Below are 19762 nucleotides of genomic sequence, written 5' to 3' on the forward strand. Positions count from 1 at the left end.
AAATACAGATTAAAACCAGATAATTAGCCTTTAGTAAAATAAGTGACCTTTAGCTTGCCTTCACCTCAGTTACCCCCCCTTCCATTCTTCCTCGAAGTCAGGGCTACTTCTGTCCCCACCTCCAGCCTCCCCGCGGCCGTCTCAGGGAGTCTCACTACCCTGAGGGCTTCTTCCTTACACCTCACCTTCACCTTATAATCTACTAGCTCTGATCAGCAACATTTAAACACGCTTCAGTCTCCTTCATCATAAATACTCCCATGATACCAAAGTTCTCCTTCCGTAAACACCTTATCCTCCTTTTCTTGAAACACGGTTTACATCTACTATCTCTTTTTCCCTTTTTCATCCCCCAGTTCATGACAGCTTGGCTTCTGTCCTCTGCACTGAAATTGCTCATCTAGTTCATCAACAATATTAAAGGACCCTTTTAGGATCTTAGTTCACTTCCTTGCAGTAGCAAGCAGTGTTCAACATTTCTTCCTTCTTAGTGCTTAAGATGTTTTTTTCTTAAGATTTTATTTATTTATTCATGAGAGACAAAGAAAGGGAGGCAGAGACACAGGCAGAGGGAGAAGCAGGCTCCCCATGGGGAGCCCAATGCGGGACTTGATCCCAGGACCCAGGGATCATGACCTGAGTCGAGGCAGACACTCAACCACTGAGCCACCCCGGTGCCCCAGTGCTTAGGATTCTATTTAGATTCCTTCAATTGCATATTCTACACTCTCCTTGGATGTTCACATTTACTCTCATGATGTCGATTACTATTTATTGGCTGACAATTCCCAAATCTGCATCTGCAGCCCAGTTTTCTCCCCTGAACTTCAGACCCTATCTATTAAGACATCTCCATTTTGATGTCCCTCAGGTGACCAAACTCTAGCTGAAACTGGATTTATGTTCGTTCCCAAACCTGTACACCCACACCTCCTGGGTTCCCCATGCAGTGAGTGGCACCAACATCTGGCCAGTTGTCAAAGAGTCTGGGAGTCATCTTCAACTCTTCTCTCTTTCACTTCTGTTATAAATTCTATCACCAGGACCTGCCAGTTCAACTTCCTAAATGTCCCTCGAACTACCAATATGATCACCTCACTTTCAGGGCATGGTCATCTCTAGCTCATACTAGTGCATCAGATCCTTTACAGGCTTCTGCCTCCTGTTTGACCTCAGTTAATTTATTTTCAAAGGTGCAACCAGACAGGTTTTTCTAAACTCAAATGTGATCATGGCTCTCCCTTTTTTCTTAAAATCCTCCAGCTTCCAAATGTCGTCAAAATAAAGTTCACAGACACTCTCTAAGCCTTGTGTCTTAAAACTCTGTTCCTCATACTCTATATTCTACCAAACAATGAACAAATGTTTCTTGAGTGCCTACAATGTGGTAAGCATGTTCCGGGATCTGAGGATACAGCAATGCTTCACACACCAAGGAGCTTATAATCTAGTGACTAGGGGCTGGGATTCACACAAATAAACTAAAACATTCCAGATTTTGAATAGCTATTAATAAAAGTGGTGCAGAGAGTATGCTTTGTTAGTATATTCTTTGTCATTTTAGTTGAGAGATCTGAATATCCTAGCCAAAGGCAGGTCCGCTACACTCCTACTCTCCTATCTCTTAGCTCTCAGCTGAGATCACCCTTGGAAACTTTTCCTCATATTATGAATTTGGGTTGGCAGCAATTCGCAGATGCTCCAAAGCACCATGTGCTCACCCTGGGAGTTAACCCCCACTTGTGGGGTTAATGCCTACTATCTGTCTGATTTCTCCCCCTACAAGGACTGGACAATTTGTACCTGGCTGCATAATAAAACCAGTACTTGCCTGAATTTCTCAATCGATATTGCTTAAAGGATAGATTATTAATAGCATTCAATAACTTTCCTGGCCTGAAGGCCCAGTTAATTTTGAAGTGGGAAATTGTGAAAAGGTGTGTGGCTGACTGAAATGAGGAAAGGCCACATAAAACACTTTATTCATTACTTACTTCCATTTACTTTGTTATTTATTTATTTATTTTTTATTATTTTTTTAATTTATTTATGATAGTCACAGAGAGAGAGAGAGAGAGGCAGAGACACAGGCAGAGGGAGAAGCAGGCTCCATGCACTGGGAGCCTGATGTGGGATTCGATCCCGGGTCTCCAGGATCACGCCCTGGGCCAAAGGCAGGCGCCAAACCGCTGCGCCACCCAGGGATCCCCCATTTACTTTGTTATTATTAATGTGAATAATAAGGCATAAAATTCAATACCTGGATTAAATTAATTATGATTTTCAGTGTATGTTTCTCTGCATTTTTTTTTATTCCCAGGCTCTGTAAAAATAAGTAGCTTTTCCTATATGAAATTTTGAAATATGAAGTCATAGTCTTCTTATGTAAAACCTAATAGTTCCTGGGGCACCTGGGTGGCTCAGTGATTGAGCGTCTGCCTTTGGTGTAGGTCGTGATCCTGGGGTCCTGGGATCGAGTCCCCCCGTCAGGCTCCTCGCAGGTAGCCTGCTTCTCCCTCTATGTCTCTACCTCTCTATTTCTCTCATGAATAAATAAAATCTTAAAAAAAACACCTCAAAACCTAATAATTCCTTAACTGTTTTACATATTTAACTTCTGAAGAAAGTTAATGACTGTATAATTATCTTCCTTTTTAACCACATGAATTTCTGTATGTAGAGTGAGCATCTTCTAAGGCCTTTTATCTGTTTTTAATTCTAAACTCAAGATTGAAAGTAAACATGAAAAATGTATTTTTAGGCATGGGTATATGCCAACTGACTTTCTGCTAGAGCAATTATATCTGCCCAAACCTGTTCTTTGTTTTGTGATTCAGCTCGTCAACTGCTCCAAGGTAAGTGAAAGATTCTTCTGAGGTCATACAACATCTTCCTGGCAGTTAAAAATCAAAGATAAGTGATTTCTGTGAGTGATCTATATTAAACAAATATACAAGTCTTTCCCTGAGGTGCTGTGAAGGCTTCTGGTCATACAAACGTTGCAGCACAACTGTTCCTACTGTCCTATAATTCAGCACCACCAGCATGTAAGCACCCCGTCCATTACAAGGGCTTACATATAAAGGTGTCTGGGAAACTCAAGAGATGGAAGAGAAATCAAAGTAAATAAGAAGAGATGACAGGTCATTCCTCCAACTGAGGACAATCAACTTCTAAGGTTTTAGTGAACACCACGAAGGAAATATTGACGTTCCCTAAATCTCAGCAAAGATTGAACTTTTATAAACCTGGCATCAATATTTTCTATTTAATGTCAGCCTGTCACACTAGCACAGCATATTGATTAGGCCGTAGCTGATAGAGAATATCAAATACAACTCTGCTCCCTGGTCAGAACGCTGTAGCCAGAACTCACTGTGGTTCTAGAGAAGGAGGAAATCAGCTAATGTATTTACAGATTCTCCCTTCTATTAAGGCAATATTTCTAAGTCCACCTAACTAGAGTTAGTCTATTTGCTTTTGTCTCATTAGGTCTGTGATTCTGTTTTAGTTTATTGGATTTTGCTGACAGGTATTTCAACTCCTATGTTCTTGTATAAAAGCAAAGTTAATTGCTTTGCTTGAGTTGTTGAAATCTTTAAGAGCCAAAATAGATAGACATGTGGATGAAGGTGAGAAAAAACAGCTTAGAATTTAACCGAAACAGGTAAAACAACTGTCAAGAAGCTCTCTTAACAATGATGAATGAGAACAAGGAAAGCTAGAAAGATGTAGGAATTTTTTTAAAAAGTCACTTACCCTTAATTCTTCCTTTGTATTGAAACTATCAAGAAGTTGTTGATAATGTCTATCTGTCATTTGTCGTAATAGGGACAGGAGACAAGCAACAAACTCTCCCTAATTAAAAAAAAAAAAAAAAAAAAGCATACTTTTTAGTAACAGTAAAAATGAACATCAGTAACTTACTCTGAACTGCCCTCATACAGAACATTAAAAAAAAAACCAAAAAAACAGTAGGATCTAAAGTAACTCTATGAAGTCTTTTAAATCTAAATTAACCATAATATAATAGTCAATGTTTCTTCCTGTGATGAATGCCATTTACTTTATATATATATATATATATATATATAGATATAGATATAGATATAGATATATATCTATACACACACACACACACACACACACACATTTTCGAATTAGGAGTAGATATTTTCCCTTGGGTGGAAGCTTCTCACTAGGAAAGTAACTTCACACACTTAACAGAGGTAAAGGCCATTGACTGGGCCTTTACTATGTCTTCATTCATTCTGTCATTTGAAACTCATTATCAGTACTATGAGGGAGGGGGTATAATATTTATTTAAAGATGATACATTGTAGGTTCAGTGGGCTAAAAGTCACATCACTCAAAAGTGGAAGAGTTGAAGTTATCTCTATGTCTTTCTGACTCCAAAGCTCTTCCTGTAACCTCATGCTCCATTTTTGAATTCACACAATCTCCTCCAACTCATCTGAGTGCTGGTCTGCTGACTAGCAGGGTATAGAAAAGCCATATATTACAATGTTGGTTTCAAACTCCTTTTAAAAACAGTTTATTATGATCCTATTCTGCTAGGGTGCTTTCTGTTTGACTCCTAAAAAGTCCATTCTTAAAGATTAATAATGAAAAAAATAGCATCCATAGATTTGAAGATCTATAAAATTGCTATCACTTGCATTTCCCAAAGTACATCTAATTTAAAATATTTGTGCTCTGATGCAACCTTTTCTGCTCAGCGAAAAATGTATCTACTTTTAACGAGAACAATAACATTTAGAACAATATGAACACAACAAGAAGCAATCAGTGGTAACTGTAAATTTACAAAAAAGTACTTTAATTGGGGATTGGTAGGGTGTTTTGTTTTGCATTTAAGTGGAAAGAGACTATAGACTTATGTGTAAAATCAGGGACTGAAAGCTCTTAGAATCGAGATTTTCCAACAGAGGCAGTTAAGTTAGGAAAGTCCCTAGCAGCTGCCAAGGAAGGGCTGGAGATAGTACTTAATCACCATGTCAGGGTAACCAAAGATGCAGGCTGGCTTCTTGCATGAGGATAAACATCTGTAATAGACAAGTATGACAAATGATTGTTCCTTCACACTTAATGGGCCAAATATTTAAGAAACTAACTAGTAAGGGCTAGTAGAAATCTAAGCTGAATACTTTGTTAATGAACAAAGAAACTCTTGGTACTTAACACAAGAAGTGGAAAATTTAAGGGCACAGTGAGTCATATTTTAGTGCATATGTGTGAGGAAACAATCCAAGGCTAGGAAAATAATGACTAAAAAGGACTGAGAGAACACCACCTGGTGCTCACACAGGACTGGGAATAGTACTTTATCTTATCAGCAAGACTGGAAAAACCTTGCCATTATTAGGGTATCAGAATACTAAAAAACATCTTCTTTCAGTAGCAGGGAAAAATTACACCTAGAACAAATGCTGCTCTGATCCTAAGAAAGCTCATATGCAAGATATATAACAATCAAATAGTTCCTAAGAAATTCAACCTCATTCCAGAGCAAAGTTCAAATATATTTCTAGGAATTAAAAAAAAAACAAACCATTTTCCAATATAAAATTCACAATGTCTTACATTCAATAAAAAATTACAAGGCACACAAGGAAGCAGGAAAAAATAATGATGCAAATGAGGAGAAAAAAAAATCAATAAAAACAGCCCCAGAAATGACATAAGTAACAGAATTAGCAGTAAAAGGCATTAAAATAGCTATTATTGCTGTAGTTTATATATTCAGGAAGCTATAAGCAAAGTTTGAAGATGTTAATTACAGACTTTAAAGACAGCAAAAAGACCCAAATTGAACTTTTAGAGATGAAGACTATAATGTGAGAGATGAAAATTTACTTAATAGGGCTAATGGCAGATTAGACCTCTGCAGAAGGAAAGATTACTGAACTTGAAGACAGTAGAAATTCTCCAACCATTTTTTAAAAAGGAAATAAAAGAAAAAGTATCAGTAAACTATAGGACAACTTCAGGTAGCAGAATATATATGTAATTGGAGAGTTCAAAGAGGAGGAGGGCATAGAAAAAGCAATTGAAAAAATAGGAGAAAATTTCAGATTCTCTGAAAACTGTAAATTTATGTATCAGAACATTTCAACAATCCTTAAGCACAAGAAACATGAAAAAAATACACAAAGTTACATTATAATAAACCAGAGATAAAGGACAACTTAAGGACAGCCAGTGGAAAAAAAAAAACACATCACATAGGTACAAAGACAAGGATGAGATATTTCTTATTAGAAATAATACAAGCTGGAAGACCATGGAGCAACACCTTTGGAGTACAGAAAGAACAAAAACCACTATCGATCAAGACTGCATTACCCAGCAAACATTTTTCAAAAAGAAAGACAAAATACTTTTCAGACATTCCAAAGCTTAAACAATACACCACTTCTATTCAACACTATACTAGCCAGTGCAATAAAGAACAAATGATGAAAGGAATATACATTGGAAAGGAATAAAAAAATCTGTTGTTATTCACAGACAACATATTTGTGTACATAGAAAATGCTATCAAATCTATAATGAGCCACTAGAACTACTTAATTGAATTAGAAAAGGTCTCAGAATACAAGATCAATGTACCAAAATCAATTTTACTTCTACATATGAGAAATGAGTCATTGGAAACCGGCATTTAAAATAACATAATTTATAATACTATTGAAACATGGAAGTACTTGGTGATATAAATGACAAAAGATCTGCACACTAAAAATCATAACATACTGATGAGAACAATTAAAGAAGACCTAGCTAAAAAGAAAGAATACTATGTTCATGGATTGGGAGATTTAATATTGTTAAGATGTCAATTCTACTCAAATTGATATACAGATTCAGTGTAATCTCAATCAATATGACAGCAGGCCTTTTATAGGGTAGAAAGTGACAATCTGATTTTAAAATTCATATGGAAATGCAAAGGACTTGAAATAGCAAAACACCATTCAAAAAAATAAAGTTGAAGGAACTTCAAGATTTACTATAAAGTTATGGTAGTCAGGATACTGTGTTACTGGTGTCAAAATGGGAAAATACTGATGATAGAACAGATTTGCCCAAACAAAAAAACAACCAAATGTTCACGAAAGGGTGAATAGACAAATGGTAGTATATCTATATAATGAAACACTATTCAGCATTAAAAAAAAATGAACTATTGATATGCACAGCAGCAATGAAGAAACTCAGATAATTATACTGAGAGGAAAGTGGTCAAAATGTCACCACCTCTCACCAAAAAAACCCCCCAAACTAACAGTAACTATGTACTGTAGGATTCTATTCATATAAAATTCTAGAAAGGGTAGTAACAGAAAACAGGTCAGTGGTTGCCTGGGGATGATGTAGTATGGAGGGTAAGAGGGAGAAGAGAGAGAGGGGGGCAAAAGGAAACTTTTGAGAGTGATGGATATGTTATTCATCTCGATTGTGATAATGGTGTACAGGAATACATATGTCAAAACTTACCAAATTGTATACTTAAGAACATGTACAATTTTTTTGAATGTCTACTACACTTTAATAAATTTAAGAAAGACATTATGACAACATTATCATTTATGGAAATGGTACTATGTGTAAGTTACTATATTTTGATTCTATTATCAAATTCACTCCCTAACAGAGTTGGGTGGATACTATTAAATTCATTTTACAGTAAGATCTGTTAAGGTTATGGTATTTATCCCAGGTCTCACAGTCAGAAAATGGCAAAGCTAGGATGTGAACCCAGCCATCTCTGGTTCTTCTATTACTGCTCAGACTGATTTGATTTATAGAGGAAATATACCAGAGTTTGAGGTTATATTTCAAATTTAAATAGGTATCTAAGAATCTATCAGGTGATAAACAATATCTGATTTTTTAACCTCTCTGTTAAGTCGCAATTAAAAAAAAACAAATCCTACTTAGTAGAAACCTATTTAATTCCTCATCTGTTTTTCTACATCCTAACTACACTATCTCTAATATAGCTCCTAGATTAATATTCTTAAAATGTTTATTCCTAAAACATGCCATCCTGTGAATAGTAACATACCTTAAAGTTGGAAGAATTACATATTCCTACAATAATTTTAGTAATAAGAAAAAAAATTATTCAAAAAACAAGAGCCTTTCATTAAGTCTTTACATTCAATGTACATAGGAATCCATGTTATTATCTATATTTGTTACATCTGTTATAGACTGCAAACAACTTATCCTGGTATCTCATCTTTGGCACATTTACAATGTGTTGTTAATCTGAACATCTACTCTGCAATGTCATTTTGTTTATTCACTTAATTTATTTAGGAACTCTAAGCATATGTCTATTGGCCATAGGAACATTTTCCTAGGTATATCTCCTAAGGCAAGGGAAACAAAAGCAAAAATAAACTACTGGAACTATATAAAAATAAAAAGCTTTTGCACAGCAAAGGAAACCATTAACAGAACAAAAAGACAACCTTCCGAATGGAAGAAAATATTTGCAAATGATATATCTGATAAGGCATTAATATCCAAAATATATAAGTAACAACACAATGCAACACCAAAAAAAAAATCAAACAATGTGATTTAAAAACAGGCAGAGAACCTGAATAAACATTTTTCCAAAGACTACATACAGATCGCCAACAAGTACACAAAAAGATGCCCAACATCACTCATCATCAGCAAAATGCAAATCAAAATCACAAAAGGTATCACTTCACACTTGTTTGAATGGCTAAAATCAAAAAGGCCAGAAACAATAAGTGTTGAAGAGGATGTCAGAAAAAAAAAAAAGAATTCTTGTGCACAGCTGGTGGGAATGTAAATTGGTACAGCCACTGTGGAAAACAGCATGGAGTTTCCTCAAAAAATTAAAAACAGAAATACCATATAATCCAATAATCCCACTACTAGGTATTTACCCAAAGAAAATGAAAACATTAACTTGAAAGAATATATGTGGAGTTTTCCTCAAAAAATTAAAAACAGAAATACCATATAATCCAATAATCCCACTACTAGGTATTTACCCAAAGAAAATGAAAACATTAACTTGAAAGAATATATGTATCCTTGTGTTTACTGAAGCATTACTTATAATTTACAATAGTCAAGACACATGTCCTACATGTCTATCAATGAACAAATAGATAAGGAAAAGGTGGTAAATATACATCATGGAATATTATGTAACCATAAAAAGGATGAGATCGTGCCATTTGAGACAACATGGATGGACCTAAGTGAAATAAGTCAGACTGAGAAAGAGAAATACTATATGATTCCACTCACAAACAGAATCTTAAAAAAATAAACAAACCTACAAAAAGCAGAATTAGACCTATAAATACAGAGAAGTGATGGTTGCCAGAGGGGATGGGAGTGAAAGGTTAAGCAAAATGGATGAAGGAGGGGGGAAACACAGACCTCCAGTTATGGTATGAGTAAATCACAGGAATAAAAGGCAAAGCATAAGGAATACAGTCAGTGATACTATAAAAACAATGCAATAGTACAGATGGTAGGAACACTTGGGGTGAACACAGCGTAAGGTACAACCATGTCCAATCACTAAGTTGTACACCTCAAACTATACAACATTGTGTGTCAACTATATTCCAAAAAGATGTCCAATATTTTAACTAACATGTTTTCATCTATAATGTAATTTTTGTTTTTAAAATATTTTAAATGTCCAGGGGCACCTGGGTGGCTCAGTAGGTTGGGCATTTGTCTTTGGCTCAGGTCACGATCTCAGGATCTTGGGATAGAGCCTCACAGCGAGCTCCCTGCTCAGTGGGGAGTCTGCTTCTTCCTCTCCTGCTGCTGCTCCCCTGGCTTGTGCACTCGCATGCATGTGCGCTCTTTCCCCTTCTCTCTCAAATAAGTAAATAAAATTTTTAAAAAATTTAAGTGTATGTATAAAAACCCAAGGCTCAACAATTTGTTAAGAAGAATAAACGAAAACCATTCGTGGCCAAGATTAGCTTTGTTTCAGTGTGGGAATTTACATATACATCACCTTTAAAACAGTAGGTGTCTCCGTGGTTTGCATCCATTTTATGTATACGTTGAGTATGGTGGGCATTTCTATCAATAATTGTGAATAACAAGAGTATTAGATGGCTACCGTGGCCCTCATGAAACCTTCTATTATACATATGCACTATTTTTTCCAGAAATTTCTTACAGAATTCTGCATCTCTTTCCCTCTTCTGACCACAAGCCCACAGTGCATGGAAAGTTTAGACAAGTGTATCTTTCTTAGACATGGTCTGTGTCGAGTTGAGTCACCTGCACTATAAATGGTGATTAACTAAATTATCTGCAAAGAAGGAAGCATTTATAAATTGTAAGGAATTCTGGAGTCCAATTAGTTGAGGGTGTGAGCAAATGGCCATATATGCTGCTTTTATTAAAACTGCTTCCACACATAATTAGATTTTTGAAAGGAACCGATTACAATGGTGTTTTTTTTTTTCTTTCTAGCAAAGAGAGCACTTCAAAGTTTAAAGAACAGTTGGTAAAGGAACAAAAAGTACAATCCTTTTAAATAGCAAAAATAAGGCTACTGTTATCTAGAATTATGATACAGCGGAAGCCAGACCTCCTGTCAGCTTTATGGGGAGGCAGGGGGCTAGCCATGGTACTTGCCAGAGAACTGGAACACTTCACCATGACACACTGTGGGAACTGCTTTTACCCACAGTACGTCTACTTATTGTAGGCACTTTTTCTGCAAAGATTGAAAAGTGTTCAATGGAGGACTACCATCTAAATGTCTTGCAGCATAAAATCAAAGGAGCCAAATAATTCAAGTGCATGTTTCCTTTTTTTTTTTTAAAGATTTTATTTATTCATTCATTCACATAGGGGGAGAGAGAGAGAGAGAGAGAGAGAGAGCAGAGACACAGGCACACAGGCAGAAGGAGAAGCAGGCTTCACGCAGAAAGCTTGACATGGGACTCTATCCCGGGTCTCTAGGATCATGACCTCGACCGAAGGTGGCGCTAAACCACTGAGCCAGCCGGGCTGCCCTCAAGTGCATGTTTCCTAAGCAAATTTCAATCCGCATACCTTGAGAGAGTTTGGTTTTTCAGGGGAGGTACAACGTGGGTATGCTGGGTAAGTTTCTTTCTGTGATTTTTCCTAAAATTTAAAACAATGGAAGAATAGCCTGCCTGCCCTATTCCCAACTTCATCTGCAAACCTGATTCACTGCCTTTAAGTCTCCTAATTTGCATTGATTATTACATTGGGAAGGCCTGAGGGCCATGCGTCCATGCATATCCCAGAGAGGTTTGTCACCGACAACCCTGCCTATGGATAGAAGCAGTCTGAAAAAGGGTTTTAGCTTCTGGCCTCAGGCAGTCTTTATCTGCAGCCAGGATTCACTCTGAGGTTTGCTGGGCCATTATAATTTCAAAACTATGTTAGAGCTGTACTGCCAGGAAGCAGTTAAAACACTGCCATCTAAACCATAATGAAGGAGAATTTTCTCCTGCTTTGGAGAAGATGGGATAGATATATTTTTACCTAATCCTCCTGCTCAGTACCACGTTTAAAACCTCGCTATTACATAGGGAACAAACAGAAAAGTCTGAAGGTGGAGAAAAGACAGCAGTCTGGCCAGGGACCTTGTGATCTGAGGAAGGACATGGTACTGAGTTCTCTGGGTGTTCTTCCTGGTTTGGAGATGCCACACCTGGAGTTGAAGAAGCTGGCCACTCTGAAACACCAACAATCACAAACAACAAAAATCCTCAACACAAGTCTACTCTCTTTGGCCAAAGGATCAGGCAAAGGGCGATTTAGTAAGACAAAACTTTCAGTCATAATGGCTCTACTCCAGTTGAACACCACAAAAAACTTTGGCCTCATCCACACTGAGTGGGCAGCTTAGACTTCCATGCTTACCAAGCTGTGCAGAGGTGCCCTCATATCTTCCTAAGAGAAAGCCAAATCAGGAACCAGTACTTTCAGGAAGATATGGTCAGTGTTCAGTGAAGACAGTATGGGGAACCAAACTTCTACCTCTGGCCATTGCGAGTTAGCACCCTCCCCCATCCCCTACTGGTGGAATCACATAAAGCCAGCTAAAACAAGGTTTATATAAGATTCAGAGTCTCATAAGATAAAAATGTCCAGACTTCAATTAAAAATCACTTATTAGACCAAGAACCAGGAAGATCTCAAATTGAATGAAAAAAGACAATATAAGTGAAAAGTGAGTAATAGAGTATTAGAATTATCTGGCACAGCTTATGCAAAAATTTGTTTGTTGACTCAAATGTAAAATACAAAACTGTAAAAGTCTTAGGAAAAAAACCTGGGAGATAAACTTTAGGGTATAGGTCTAGACAAAAGAATTCTTAGACTTGACAGCAAAAGCATGATCCATTAAAGGAAATACTGATAAATTGGATTTCATCAATATTAAAAACCTTTAAAAAGACCTTGTTAATAATCTGGCTGAATCTCCAGAGAATTATGCTGAGTTAAAAAAAAAAAAAAAGCTTATTACAAAATGTTATATACTGCATGATTTCAGTTCTACAACATGCTTGAAATCACAAAATTATAAAAATGGAGAACAGATTTGTGATTGTCAGGGTTGAGGAGGAGGTAGAGATGGGAAGGAAGTGGGTTGGATTGTAAAAAGGCAACATGAGGGATCTTTGGGGTGATGGAAATATTCTGTGTCTTGACTGTATTAATGTCAATATCCTAGTTGTGATATCGTCCTATAGTTCTGTAAGATATTACCATTGTGGAAACTGGGTAAAAGCTCTGTAATATTTCTTACAACTCTAATAATTCTTACAACTGCAAGTGGCTCTACAATTATCACAAAACGAAAAGTTTAATTTAAAGAACATGAAAAATAAAATAAAATCAACCCCCCAAAACCCCAAACTTCCATATCCATGATGAACCCCAGGAGTCTTAAGCAAGCAATGACATGTTTTGAGCATTTACTTTGGATCAAGTAGTGTGCTAAATATGCAAAGCCAAATGTACATCCCACGATGTAGGTACCATTTTCCACATGAAATTGAAAAATCAATTGCTTGCTCCTCTCTTCTTTAAATGAGGCAGTACAGCTATTACACACATCAGGAAGCTTTTCATACTATCTTTAAATTAATTTGTTAAAAGAAAGAGTTTAATTTTGTTTCCCAAACTCAGAGCTTGGTTTCCTCAGGTAAATCTTAGCTCTGAAAGCAAAGAAAATAAAATTCAAAACAACGTGGCCATCCTAAAACAGGAGAACTTGGTAGGAGAGTCAGGGCAGACTTTTTATTTTTTTAAGTAAAAATAAAAATTATTTTCATCAGAGGCTAGGCAAACATTCTTAAGACAGAGGTTCTGCCGTGGATGATTTATAGAAAGAATGGCAAACGCTGACATTTTTGTAAATATATGTGAAAGATATATAGCATCTACTACCATTTCTGATATTTGAAAGAACATTCTTAATCAGATCTAAAAAAAAAAAAAGTCCCATTCTTGGTCAACTGAATGTGAACTTTAAATAGAATCCACCCATCCACCTATCCATCCATCCAACTCTCTCTACAGACAAACACACACACACACATATATATACACATACATAAACTATCAGACACATTATTTCTTAGTATTTTCTAAATCACGTTATATTAGACTCATAAAACTGTGGAGCTTGAAGGTTACTTAGAAATTACCGACGTCAAACTTTCTCATTGTATAGCTGAGGAAACTGAGGCCTCCCTAAGTTAAGGTCCTTACTATTCACAGTGAAAAATCCAGAATTAGAATTCAAGGCCCTTGATCCCTGGTTCTCTATTTCACTATTCTCATTTCCTCGAGCAATTTGATGGCTAAAAAGAGAATGAAGAGTTATCAAGAGGACTGGGGACACAGAATCACACGTTAATTTAAATTGGGCAAAGGAGAGCTAATAACAAATTCGGCTTCCTGAAATTAAACATATCTTAACCCAAGATCTTGTAACAAACAGTGCTTCTTATCTTCATTCCCTGGTAAAATGAAAGTAGCTTCATGTGTATTTGAAACAGACATGGGTCACTCACCCAAGGTCACATTTCCCAGATTCCCATAGCAACCCACCCTCAAAGGGATACAAGCTTTTATAAGCACAACTATGCTCTGTTCCTATACCATTTGCTTTATGATCTTACAGTGACATCCTGGAACTGGAGCCGCATGGCAGAGCCGGACGGCTGAGGTCGACTGGTGATCTCTAATATGGTTCTCAGCAGGATATCCAGCAGGCTGGCCACTATCACATCTATTTCCTCCAACACAGATTTTTCCTTAAGAGAAAAAAAAAATAGAGTTCAAAAAATGGTGGCTTATGTATCAGTCTCTCTTTAACAGAAAAGGGAGGAAAAACCCATATTTCCAAATACAGAATCAAAAAGTCAGGGGACCTGAGAACTTGGATTGGGCCTCACCTATGTCACCTAAGTAAATGACCTTCTTTTCCAGAAAACAAAGGCACAAGGAAGTTCACAGCTCACTGTGAACTCACAGCTCACTCAAGAGTACTTAACGAGGCTGTGCAGTGGACACCTGACACGCAAATGAAAAGGTGAGGCGATGTTCTGGAAAGCAGGCCAGACTTACTCAGAGTAGCGGCTATGCACTGACATGGTGTGTGATGTGATCCAGTCAGTTTGCCTGAGTCTGATTCATCACTTGAAAGTCTCTCTTGGGCCCCAAAGTCCCTAATTCTTTTTTATTGTGCTTACATATACTCTTCTCATCACTTGAGTTGCACAGGTCATTTTCCAGAGCTGTCTTATAAGTGCAGATGACTACTGCTATAAAAATGATTTTTAAAACATTCTCCATGTAAGATGAGCAAACAGCATTCAGTGTTAGATGAACACCAATAGCTCCAGACTAGACGTAAGACCAGTGGCCATGGGGGGGCACAGCTCCTCTAAAGCAAAATTAGTACTTGTATCCAAGCCCCTGGGACTTGAGAGAGAAACCCAAATTGCTCTGCACTGACTGTATACATAGTAGAGTTGGATTCTTATTACATCTGCAGAAGACAAAACTCTGTGTCCAAAGGCTCCCTACCAAGAAGACTGCCATTCCAAAAAAGAACCAGCCAAACAAAAATAAAAACTTTTACAAAGTGTGGGTTTGAAACAGCTTTTTAGCCAGAGATTTATGATAAACTGTCTTACGCTTGCAAGATAACTACCAAGGGTTCCCTTCTACCTCCCAACCCCATGCCCCATCCCCAGGGCAGAGTTTCTGTTCTGAATTCCCTATCAGGTAGGTCCAAAAGCTGACTGTAACTTCCAAACTGACACAAACAGGAGAAATTAAAAAAAAAAATCTTTTCCACACTGCTGATACTGGTTTTCAGTTTTCGGCAGCGGGCTATCTCACTTAGCAGAATTACGGTTCGCAAAAACATTCACACTAGGCATGCGATAGCTATTCTTTACTGAATTACATAGAAAAGTTTCAAAGCAAAACTAGCATTTCCTCCCATCGTTGCTCTTCTCCCCAGTCCAGTATCAACCTTGTGGGGCCTGGGATCATGGGGATGGGTAAAAGTCAGTCTTCCCTCCCCAGGCAGGTTTCTCTTAATTGCACTTTTTATACACAGATCTTCCGACCCTTTCCTCTCAAATGCCAACCTGTTCCCATAGTGTAGGGCCCTCTCACCACTGATTCCACTGGGGGTGAGTGGGAAGGGGAGGTCCCAGGCCAGCTTACCACGGAGCCCTTCAGAAGGTGAAGGATCATAAGGATCATAAGGAAGAGTGACAAAGATGGGGAAACTATGTAGCATAGGTCTAGAAGGGAGGCAGAGAAATAAAAGTCCCTGCATTACTCTATACACGCTGTCAAAGAGGACCATAATGCCAACTCACGGCTGCAACTGACAGAACTAGAATAGGACATCCCTTATATGGGAACTTCACATCAGCCCCGTGAGCCATGGACATGCACACTCTAAGAGTTGTCCCCATTTCTAAGTAAGCATGTGATTTTTTTTTCTCTATTTGTCCTGTATCCTCTAATGCAACCACATTGCATCAAGAGTCAGGTACATCCATAGGAATTCCCAAATCCATAACAATTTAGTGATAACTGTTGAGGCTGAGTAATGACTGTAGTGAGAGATACCCTCAGTCTCCTGGAGCTTTCCTGTTTCTCCAACTTCTGTAGGGCAGGGCCCAATGGCCATGGCCAAGCTCAGAGCATCACCATGCAGCCTTCCACAGAATGAGCCCAAAAAGACTTCACTCTGCAGGCAGTAATTTATTCTTGCCACAGAGTATTCATCATATCAAGATTAAAGACACATGTAGGAGGCTTTGAGATTTCTAATTTTTCTCACTGGGTATTCAGTTCTTTCTCGCAATACAAGTTTAGGGAAGCCAGGTTATTTGGGGTTACAGCAATCTTACAAGGTTAAAAAAAATTATTTCAGAGGAAAAATAAAATGTCCGACCCAGCTGGAAATAAAAGTTCAGAGCCTCAGAGGGTTAGTCTTCAGTGTGGTTTCTCTGAAGACCTTAACATTTTTATTTCCAGAAGCCATTTGATGGGAACTACATACTATGACCTGTATTTACTTACTGAGCTATTTTTCTTGATGAGACAAAATACGTTGCTAAGGATACGTGCGCACATGATCAGGTCCTTCTGTTCTTGCAGGTGCATATGGAGGTGATGTAACACGACGGGCAGGAGAATGTACCTGGAATCTGGAGAGAGAAGCAGCGTTAGTGTCCCATCTGTGGAGCCCCACACCAACCTTGTACAAATCCTTATCTACTCTTTAATCTAATTGTACTTGTTAAATGATTAACACAGTTAAAAGGTACATGACTGATATTAAAAAGCAGTGGTTCCTTTCCCCAATCCATGATTCCTGCACTCAAGAGAGGCCTTTGATTCTTGTACTGAAATATTTTTTAAATTGTTTGTTTTACCTCCAAATATCTAAATGGTATGCTTACCCGACCATTTTCTGATTTTTTCATTGAGATCGACTATTCACTGACTTCTTACTGGTAGATGAAAATTTAGGTTTTTTTTTTTTTTTTTTAACCTTCTTTTCTTCTCCCCAGTCTCACAAAAACAACACCCCCACCCCCTCAAAAAAAAAAAAAAAAAAAACCTATCACAATTTCTGGCTAAATTAATGTTTTGTATTTGCTACCATTCTGATTTCCAGTGCTTTGCACATGACCATGTTTTTGTTTTACTTTTGTTCATCTGTCTTTGAAAGCTTTTGGGAAATTGTTTCTGGTAATTCAAAATTTCCTGATTGTGTGCCTTGCGTTGGCCCTTGATATCTATAAATTTGTGTCCTTAAGCTCTGGAAACTTGCCTTGAAATACTTCTAGGATTGTTTTCTTCTCTCCTAGATTTTCTATTCTCTGTCTGGAATTCTGACTACATTTACATCATGAATGTCTTAAACTATCTTCTCTTTTTAAGTACTTTACCATCCTTTTGTCCAACTTCTTTATCTTCAAACTCTTCAATTTTTTAAATTTATGCTCTCATACATTTAATCTCCAAGAATTCTTTCTTATTTGCAAGGCTAGTGTCACAGATGTGCCACCTGTGTGATAGCACAGGGACCTCAGAAGGGCCCCACACTTGTTTTCATGCCCTGTGGCTCCTATCATGCAATTCCTAATAATTTTCAAAGAAGAGGCACTGTATTTTTATTATGTAGCCACTCCTGTTTATTTCTCTGAGTGATATCCTTTTATAACATGTTTCATGGATCTTTTCTCTCTGGGTTAGTCAGAGATGATTTTGTGATATATTTTTTTTTCTCCTTGAATTATCTTTTTCTTTCAAGTTCTCTTTTCTGTTTCTTCATTTTGGCCTCTGCTTGCACAACATTAAAGGTATTTCTACAGTATCTGGTGATTGTTGGTTGTCTTTACAAGTGAGCATTAAAATGCTAACTGGGGAACAAAACACAACAGCGTGCCTTGGCAAGCTTGTGAACTGGTGAAGCTTTACAGCAGGAAGAGTAGGTATCCAGATGTTTCATCAGGAGACCCCCAAATATCAGAATCCAAGATGCCTTTTCTTAGGCTGGCCAGTTCTCTACAGAGAAATCCGCCAATCTCCTCTCTGAGGAGCATGACACCATCATCTTTTAGTCATTTGAAATCAAGAAAGGAAGGAATAGGGGTCTCTCTGTTTAACTGTGAGGTTCCCTTTATGGTGCAGATCCTAATTCTTGAATTTAGCACTGTCTGATCTCCTGAATCCAGGCATATCTCATTCACTTTCTCTAGGGAGTGAACTTTCCATTTTTGCCTGAATGAAAGGAGAGGACAGGGCAGGGTGCTAACTATTCCTTCTTAGGGCTTTTAAAAATCCAATTTCCATATTTCTAGCACCCTTAATCTGCAGATACCTGGTACTTTCTATTTTCCATAATTTTAAAAAAGTTTGTCTTTTTTTAGTAATCTCTACACTCATTGTGGGGCTTGAACTCACAACCTGAAGATCAAGAGTCACATGCTCTTCCAACTGAACCAGCCAGGTGCCCCTGGATAACTGGTATTTTCAATTCCTGATCCTTTCTGAAACCGTCTTGAGCCATCTGCAGTACTGAGAAGTAAACTAGTTTGTTCCTGGCTCTACTCCAACTCCACACACCTGTGTGTGTCAGCCTTCTCTTGTCTGCTGTCAGCTGCCACTCAACTTTGTAAAAACTGTTGATATTTACATGTTATCTCCTCTCTCATGCTCCTAAAACTTGTGAGATTACAACATTAAAAAAAAAAAAAAAAAACTTTACCGACCAAAGATGCAAAAATGCTTTTTACAACTTCAGTCAATCAATTCTAGCAATAGGTAAAATACATATTACTTCACGAGGAGATAAGGTTTATCTTAAAAGCAAAGTTGATAAACATCTGAAAATCATACTTGTATACTTTCATCAGGGAAGAAAGATAAATATAGCTGATTCTTGTTATTCATGCTAGGTAAGTTCGAACAAGTCACTGGGAACAATGAAACAGCAAATAATGAATCATTTCTCCTAGGAGAAATATACATACAAATATGATACATATCCCACATAGATAACACTGTTAAATCCTAAAAACAACTCATCCAGTTAGATTCTATTTTATTTAACAAAAGATAAAAAGAGGTTCAGAAGTGGTAAGTGAGTTGCCTGAGGCCACTCTACTAAGAAGGGCCAAAGGTGGAAATCAAACTATCAAATGGCCCCAGAGCTGGAGCTTCTTGCACTGCACTGCACTGCCCCCTACTGCTCCATCCTCTAGTTATCCCTGTAAGAGAGTGGAAAGGAAGGCAGAGCATTGCCTTGTTTGATCTCAGCTGGGAATGTCTGCATTCTGCTACTCAAATTTTTCACTGCTCTTTGCATGTCCATGAATGAATGTAAGAGTGTCACAAGTATTGATTTTGAACTTACAAATACATTTTAGTAACTGAACCCATAACTAGTGAATTTTGACTGTACAAGTATCACTCCTCCATTAACGCAAAGTCTTATATTTATCCCGTCATTAAACTAGTATTTGAAATAATAAAGTAACTTATTCAGTATGTAGTTCAATATTTTGGAAAAGAAACAAGTAAGTATGCTTATTGTCTTGAGTGTTTGCTTTTCAATAGGATGTCATATGCACAAAACTATTTTCTATTATGTGCCCATCATGGTCATATATTTGTGGATAT

General features: G+C 37.4%; 1 protein-coding gene across 3 annotated transcripts in view; it reads right to left on the reverse strand.

Moving 5' to 3' along the window:
* Positions 1-19762, reverse strand: part of DOCK4 (dedicator of cytokinesis 4) — a 409941-nt gene that overhangs the window by 91172 nt on the left and 299007 nt on the right. For all 3 annotated transcript variants that reach the window (XM_038557373.1, XM_038557375.1, XM_038557374.1), the window contains exons 24-26: positions 16652-16779; positions 14221-14355; positions 3760-3858 (exon numbers count right to left, since the gene is read on the reverse strand). In XM_038557373.1, the coding sequence (XP_038413301.1) occupies positions 3760-3858; positions 14221-14355; positions 16652-16779 (362 nt within the window). The remainder of the gene's footprint in view (positions 1-3759; positions 3859-14220; positions 14356-16651; positions 16780-19762) is intronic.

The sequence above is a fragment of the Canis lupus genome, chromosome 14, assembly GCF_011100685.1.
Source record: "Canis lupus familiaris isolate Mischka breed German Shepherd chromosome 14, alternate assembly UU_Cfam_GSD_1.0, whole genome shotgun sequence".
Classification (NCBI taxonomy): domain Eukaryota; kingdom Metazoa; phylum Chordata; class Mammalia; order Carnivora; family Canidae; genus Canis; species Canis lupus.